Source organism: Vigna angularis, chromosome 3 (genome assembly GCF_016808095.1).
Source record: "Vigna angularis cultivar LongXiaoDou No.4 chromosome 3, ASM1680809v1, whole genome shotgun sequence".
NCBI lineage: Eukaryota > Viridiplantae > Streptophyta > Magnoliopsida > Fabales > Fabaceae > Vigna > Vigna angularis.
Window position 1 is genome coordinate 24,145,402 of NC_068972.1, and position 8,109 is coordinate 24,153,510.

The 8,109-nt window shown below is 27.0% G+C and overlaps 1 protein-coding gene across 2 annotated transcripts; it reads left to right on the plus strand.

The window, feature by feature from the left end:
- Positions 1-314: 314 nt before the first annotated feature.
- Positions 315-7,727, plus strand: LOC108324170 (hydroxyisourate hydrolase). 2 transcript variants are annotated; one of them, XM_017557028.2, is made up of 13 exons: positions 315-538; positions 673-736; positions 2,926-2,981; positions 4,315-4,390; positions 4,498-4,569; positions 4,703-4,790; positions 5,081-5,339; positions 5,435-5,550; positions 5,753-5,970; positions 6,289-6,317; positions 6,409-6,496; positions 6,802-6,892; positions 7,231-7,727. In XM_017557028.2, exons 1-13 carry the CDS (start codon positions 344-346, stop codon positions 7,475-7,477), a joined length of 1,599 nt encoding a protein of 532 aa, XP_017412517.1. In that variant the 5' UTR covers positions 315-343; the 3' UTR covers positions 7,478-7,727. The 2 variants fall into 2 exon arrangements, with proteins under 2 accessions (XP_017412517.1, XP_017412518.1); XM_017557029.2 differs by lacking the exons at positions 315-538; positions 2,926-2,981 and having other exon boundaries at positions 689-736.
- Positions 7,728-8,109: the final 382 nt, after the last annotated feature.

An 8,109-nucleotide genomic window follows, 5' to 3' on the forward strand; every position in this document is an offset into this window, starting at 1 on the left:
TTCGTCACAAACGAATAACAAGTTTATTTTAATTTAGGAAGAAAATGATTTGTTTTAGTAACAACTTTAAATATTAATTTGGTTTTTATTTTTGTGTGCGTTAATTTTTTGATTTTATTTTTTGATAAATATTAAAATTAAATTAAAAAAAATCTAAATTAAGTAAACTTGACAGAGACACGTTAATATTTATTGGAAGATGTATGAAGGCGTGAAAGTGATTTGATTAATAACAATTTAATTTCCACTTGAACACGTTAATATTTATTTTATTATTTATTTTATTGGAAGACGAAACTGATGTACCACTCCGTTTTGGCACATTCCTTTCTGCTGGTAATAAATGAAGTCCATGATGCCACCGAAACGAGAAAGCTGTGAATCGATGGAAACACCAAACACATGCTTCACCAACGCTTTCATGCTCACTTTCTTACTTCTGAATTTGGCTTTGGAAACAGTCGCCGGCGCTGATACCTATAGCAGAGATGATTTCCCGGCCAATTTTGTTTTCGGTTCCGGCACCTCTGCTTACCAGGTTCGCAATAGATTATTCTTCTTCATTTATTCATCTAAATCATCATTTTCTTCTATCATTCTATCATATTCATCATATTATATTACAGTAACAACAATTCATTCATCTAAACGTCTTGTTGTTATTGTAAATAGATAGAAGGAGCTGCTAACGAGGAGGGAAGAAGTAGTAGCATATGGGATACCTTTGCACACGCTGGTTCCTTTCCTTCCCTATTCATTCTTTCTTCTCTCCATCCTTCTTACCAATTTTATATGGATTACAATTTTTCTATTTTTCGAAATTCCGTACAATAAACAAAATTAAGGTAATATATATATATATTTTTTAAATAAAGTGTGATATGAATTTTTTTTATTCTTTTACAGTTTTCAAAAATATTAACATGAATATCAATAATAATATGTAATTATAATTTAATTATGAGATTAAGGTTTAACATTTGATAACATCAATCACTACATAATTAACTTTTATTCAAAATTCATTGTTATTTAGAATCTTTATATATATATATATATATATATATATATATATATATATATATATATATATATATATGAATCTGTTAATTTATATAACCTTTTTAAAGTGTATCAAATAAATTGTAATTGATAAAAATACTCATATTATAGATGGTAAATTTTAAGATTAAAAATACGGACCTACACCTTGTTCCTTCTTGCACCTCCAAAAATTTTAAATTTATTCTTTCCATTAATAATTATCAGTGTTCGAACAGATTAACACTTTACCAGTGTTCAAATGCTAGTTAAATTATTTTCTTTTACTTAACCGCTAATCAAATACTGGTTAATTTTATTTTAATTTAATTTTTTATTTTAATTAAATAATAATAATAAAATATATTAAAAAAATTAAAAATTTAATGTTTTAAATTCAAAAAATTATTTACTTAAATTTAATAATCAAAAAGCTATGTTTTTAATATAATAAATATTTAATTAATTTAATATATTTAATATAATTAAATATATATTAATATTTTAATTCATAAAATATTATTTACTAAAAAAATTAATAAAATATATTATAAACTTAAAACAAAAATAAAAAAAATACGTTGTTAACCGTAATTGAAAATACGGTTAACATATAAATAATTCAAATTGAATATGTGAACCTATTTACGGGCTAACATAAATAATTCAAATTGAACATGTGAACCGTATTTTCAAATACGGTTAATATATTTTTCCCATTTTTTTTCTTTTAATTTTTAATATATTTTAATTATTTTTATTTAATAAATAATATTTTATAAATTAAAATATTAATATATATTTCATCATATGTAAAATATTAATTTAGTTAAACATTTATTAAATAAAATATATTTATTTATTATTGAATTAAAGCAAATAAACTTTTTGATTTATTATTTTTTTTTAATTTTTTCTCTTAATTTAAAGTATTAAATTTTATTTTATAATGTATTATTATTATTAAATGAAAAATAAAAAAAGTAAATTGAAAGAAATTAAAAAATGTCTTAACCATCTTAGGTATTAACCAACATTCGAACACCTGTGATTATTTAAAAGGGATATATTAAGAATTATTGGAGGTGCATAAGAAACATCGGAGATGCAGGAAGAATTGTTCTAAAAATATTTGAATAATTTTTGATTTTTTTATTTTAAATTAAAAAAAAATATTAAAATATTCTGTATTTAAAGTAGGGCATGAATAAAAAGTTTTTTGTGAAATAAAATTTGATACATTTTTAGAGATTACATAAATTAAAAAAACTCACACATATATATATATATATATATATTAATATAAATAGTATTATATTAATATATCAATTACACATATTATATTGATATATTAATATAATACAATTTAAATTTATGTTTTCATAAATTAAAATTAATGTATATATTTTTTCAAATATACTAAAATATGAATTATATAATCATTTTATTGTTATTATTATTCAATTTTAATAAAAAAAATTGGTATAAATAATGATATAAAATTATAATTTTATGATATGATTGATAAATATATGTGACAAATCTTATGTTAAAGGTTTCATTTCTGTAGATTATATTATATTAATTTAAAGTTATTTAATGTTTTTGTATATATTAAAATATAAATAATTTAATTTATTTTTTATTGTTATATAAAATTTCACATGATTAATTATAATTATATAAAATTATAATCTAATACTTTTATCTATATAATTCGTTTTTATATCAAGTTAACTGTGTATTATTTGGTAAAAGTTAATGTAACTCTCGTTATATCATATATTAGACTCTTTTATTATTTTTTTTTCATTATCTTTCAATGAGAATTTTCAAAACTTACTTTAATTTGACAGTTTTTTCACAATAACTTTTAATGAACAGGATATGTGCATGGAGAAAATGGAGACGTAGCCTGTGATGGGTACCACAAGTATAAAGTGAATACGCTCGACCCTAATACGTTTTTAGGTTAACTAATTTTTGTTGAGTTGTGAGAAAATCTTAAATTAGTTTTTTTCTTTATGTCTTTCAATTTGATTTTTATTTTAAATTTTTTTATTTAATTAGATTTTTTTTCGTTACTATTTCATTAACATAGTTAAAGATGTGTCTTGTTTTAATTTTTGAAATATTTTTTGAAAACTTTTACTTTTTAGTTTTTCCTTTTAAATTTACCATGTGTCAAAGGGGCATATGAAATGATAATAAAAATGTGATCTTACATGCTAAGTATCATTATTTTAGTTTCAATTTAATCATTCTATTTATTTTGTCTCAATTCAATTCTAATTTTTTTACTTTTTTTCAAAATAAAATTTAATTTTTACATAAATTTTATAAAATATTTTTATTAAAATTAATATTTTAAAAAAAATTCATTTATATTTATATTTTACATTAAACTTTATTTAAAATTGTTTTAAAATTTTTAATTTTTGAATGTATAAAATTATTTGAAATTATTTTAAAATTTTACATTTGAATTTATAAATTTTTTATTATTAAACTAACTCAAACATTTATATAGAAATTATTCAATTCACATTTTAAAAAATTAATATTTTATTGAGATAAAATGAAAATATAAAATCAAAATTGAGATTAAAAGATGGCTTAAATGCTTACCTCGTCCTCGATTTTAAAAATGAAGACATTTGGTCCTATGTTATGAAAAGTGTATGAATAAGATCATGTCCATTATGTTGACAACAACGACATTGAATCCATGCTGATGTGGTCGCATTTTTTCTCTTCTCTCTTATGTTGTCCAACTTTTTTTCTCTTTTGTTCAGCTTTTTCTTTGATGATTTGTTGAACTTGTTCTTTCTTTGTCGTTATTCATATACTTTTCATAACATAAGGACGCAATGTCTTTATTTCTAAAACCGGGTACTAAACAGAAATTCATCTCTTAACATGGAGACGAAGTAAGCATTTAAAGAAATTAAAAATATTTAAAGAAAGTAAAAAAATCATAAATTAGTAAGTGACATTTCTTTAATAGTATTTTTATCATATTAAAGGAAAAACCTAATTAGATAAAAAATTTCAAATATTAACCGAAATGGCCTCGTTATATTAAAATTTCGAAAATAAAAACCTAAATAGAAACATAAAAAAATGGAACAAATTTGAGATTTGCTTTCAAAAAGGAATGAAATGATTTAACATGACCATAATACAAAGTTTAGCTACTGTTTTGTTCAACCGTTAAACCAACACTGTAGCATCGTTTGATTTAAAATTTTCCCTAAAATATATGTAATGCAGGAAGATGTGAAGCTGATGGTGGAAACAGGACTTGAAGCCTATAGATTTTCCATTTCTTGGTCCAGACTGTTACCAAGTATGATTCTCAACCGAAGCCCTTGAATTTTATTTTATATATCTATATATATCTTCGTACGGTAAAACTTTTCTCAACACTTTCAAAAAGCTTTAATTTCTCCTCAGATGGTAGAGGACCCGTCAATCCCAAAGGATTGCAGTACTACAACAATCTCATCAATCAGCTTATCAGCAATGGTTAGACTTCAATTCGGGTTTCTTAATTAGCTTGCAAAATTATCCATGCATTGAATTCGCTCAAAATAAATAAAGCAATTTGAAATTTATTCTAATTCTACAACTGATATAGTTACCTATTTCTCTGGAGCAGGTATCCAACCACATGTCACACTACACAACTATGACCTTCCACAGGTTCTTGAAGATGAATATGGAGGATGGGTTAGTCGTCACATCATGTATGCCTCCGATCTCTCGCACCTTATTTTGAAATTCTATCATACAAGTTCGTTACAATAAATTATGAACTGAATCGATAAAGGGTTCCGATAGGTTGAGACCTTTTCAAATTTATACTCTTGTGCCACCTCTATTTTTATTAATTTTTGTAATTTAATAATTTAATTTATATTTTATTTTTACGTAGAATTGTTAAATTGATAAAGGGAAGTAAAAGAAAATGTGGATTGTCAAATTAATTTTTTCAATCGATAAATACTAATTGATAAGTTACTTGGATTAAATGCAGAAGAGACTTCACATACTATGCTGATGTATGTTTTAGAGAGTTTGGCGACAGAGTTTTGTATTGGACGACTGTCAACGAACCCAACGTTTTTTCCTTTGGTGGGTATGATCAGGGAAGTTCACCACCTCATCGATGTTCTCCCCCATTTTGTGCTATAAAGAGCAATAGGGGCAACTCGACATATGAACCCTACTTGGCAGTTCATCATATTTTGTTAGCTCACTCTTCAGCGGCCAGATTGTACCGGAAAAAATACAGGGTATGTCATCTAATCTTACATAAATGGCAAAATCTTCAGCAAATATACTTAGCGTTAATGTTCTCCTTTTCTAAGAAACTTATGTAACATTGCAGCACAAACAACATGGATATGTTGGTATCTCTGTCTACTCGTTTGGGTTTTTTCCTCAAACAAATACAGAGAAAGACAGGGTAGCAACTCAACGAGCCCGTGACTTTTTCGTTGGTTGGTAAGCAACAGACCCTACAATTGGTTTGTTTTACTTTTTTCTTCCCCTTGTTCTTAATTTGTTCCCTTAAGTATGACTTTCTATGGTTAACCTATTCTGATGCTATTCTATCTTCTTAAAGATTGCTTTCTTTAATTGGACATACCAATATTTCCTAGAATAATAAACACGGCAGCTTTACAAGTATGTTTTGCTATTGCAGGGTTATGGAACCCTTGCAATATGGAGACTATCCAATTTCCATGAAGACAAATGCAGGCGTAAGAATTCCGGCTTTCACAACTCGTGAATCTGAACAAGTCAAGGGTTCATTTGACTTTATAGGAGTCATTCACTACACCAACATCAATATCACAGACAATTCTGACACCCTTAAGAACCAATTGAGAGATTTCAACGCAGACATGGCTGCAAAGTTTTGTAAGTACTTCTTCAGGCTAAAGGATAGTGAATTTAGTAAGAGATTAAAGTGTTAAACATTTAAGTATGAATGTACAGTATATAATGAAAGAAGTACTTATAAACACTTAATCTTTTAGATCATAGGTGGTATCATTACATATGGATTTGTTCAACTTTTTAAGTTTCGCACATTTACCATTTCACTCTAACAATAATGTAACACCCCTTACATAACCTAATGATCTATTGGATATTATAAAAAAAATAATATAAAGTTGGGCAACGTTGTAGAATGATTTATCAGTCTAATGAGTTGCCATTTTTCTGGTTTTGCAGCAGGATTGGATCTATTTTCAAATGAAGAGGTAACAATAAAGTATAAAGTCATGTAAACTGGTTCTACTTTTTAGAGTATCCATTGTGCAAATAACTGACTTTTCCTTTTACTTGACTCAGTACCCTGTCACACCGTGGGGTTTGCGGGAAGAATTGAATAATTTCAAGCTCCTTTATGGCAATCCTCCTATATTCATTCATGAAAATGGTTTCTCTCTCTCCCTCTCTCTCTTAGATTACGTATAATTGCAATGAATACTGTTTAGTAAAATCAACCTTTGATGTTATACGGATTGCATATTAAGCTTGGGATTATAGTTCTGTTGCTATAAGCAAAGCAACTTGATTACATTAGGCATTTTTGTTTCAATCTTGCTCATTCCTGCTTATGTACTAATACTTATGTATCAATCGTAAATTAGGAAATCCTGTTGATGATATCTAGTTTACTCATGTGGAAGATGGTAAGTTTAAATGATTGAGCGAGTTACTGATTAAATTTTGGGTTGTTAGGTCAACGGACAGCAAGCGATTCATCACTACAAGACGTGTCAAGGGTGAAATACTTGCATGGATATATTGGTGTAGTGCTCGATGCCTTGAGGTATGTTACCACTGCTCTAATTCATGTAATAAATATATCATTGTTTTTTTAATCACTTCCATCTAGCTTTTGTTTTTGACTCTGGAATCTAAATTATGGATAACTAGTCTATTGAACTATACTGTTTATGACTAATCTTGAGAAGTGACTCATGTAAATAATTTATCAAACATGCCCAGAACACACACTGACAAGCAACAGAACACAAATCCTTGAACTAGAAGAAACCAAGTAGTTATCATTAGATTATAATACAGTGGTTTATTTTTTCTGTAAGTGTTCCCATAAACACCTTTGATGCGTTCTCTGATATTCTGCATCACCCCAAAATTTGTCAGAGATGGATTAAACATAAAGGGGTATTTTGCCTGGTCTTTCTTGGATTTGTTCGAGTTGTTGGATGGATACAAATCTAGCTTTGGCCTATACTATGTTGATAGGGATGATCCAGAGTTGAAGAGACACCCAAAGCTCTCTGCAAAATGGTACAGCCGATTTTTGAAGAACAGAAGCACTTCTATAGTTGGAACTGTTGAACTTGAGAAGGATCCCTCACTCGTTTCAATTGGGCATTTATTTGAGTAGGTTCTTTGTTTGTTATCACGAATAAGTCATTGCACAGAGGTGTTATTAGTATGCTTACTTTCCCTTAAATGCATAAGAATAAGATACCTGGGCATATTTCAATTCAGATGGTGAAGAAGGATAGAGAGGCCTGGCAAGTAAAGCCGCATAGGTAATGTATAACATACAATAGACTTTGTATGACATACCATATGATATGCCATGCTAAAGACAAGGGGATTTCAAATGACAGTATAGTTTTTGGCAGTCATGTGTTTTTGTACTCACTTTCCTCTTTCCTCTACTTTTTTTTTTCCACGGTAGTTATTGATAGCTTTTATGAAGCATTTGTCCACATTCGTAAAGAGCTAATTGGATTTGAAATAACGTTGTCCCACACATTAATAATTTAAGAATAAATTTATTTTTATCTTCAATTGTCTTCTATTGTAAATAATTAAATTGACCAAAAAGAGAAATATAAATTTCTCTAAGGAAAAATAAAAACTTAATAACAAAGTTTTCTATTGTACATTTTTTTTTCTTTATGCAACCACAAAAAAAAATCTACAACCACATTTGCTTTTTGTTTTTGTTCAATTCCAATTCCAATAGACGACATACCATCGTATCCAGCAACACCATCCGCAATA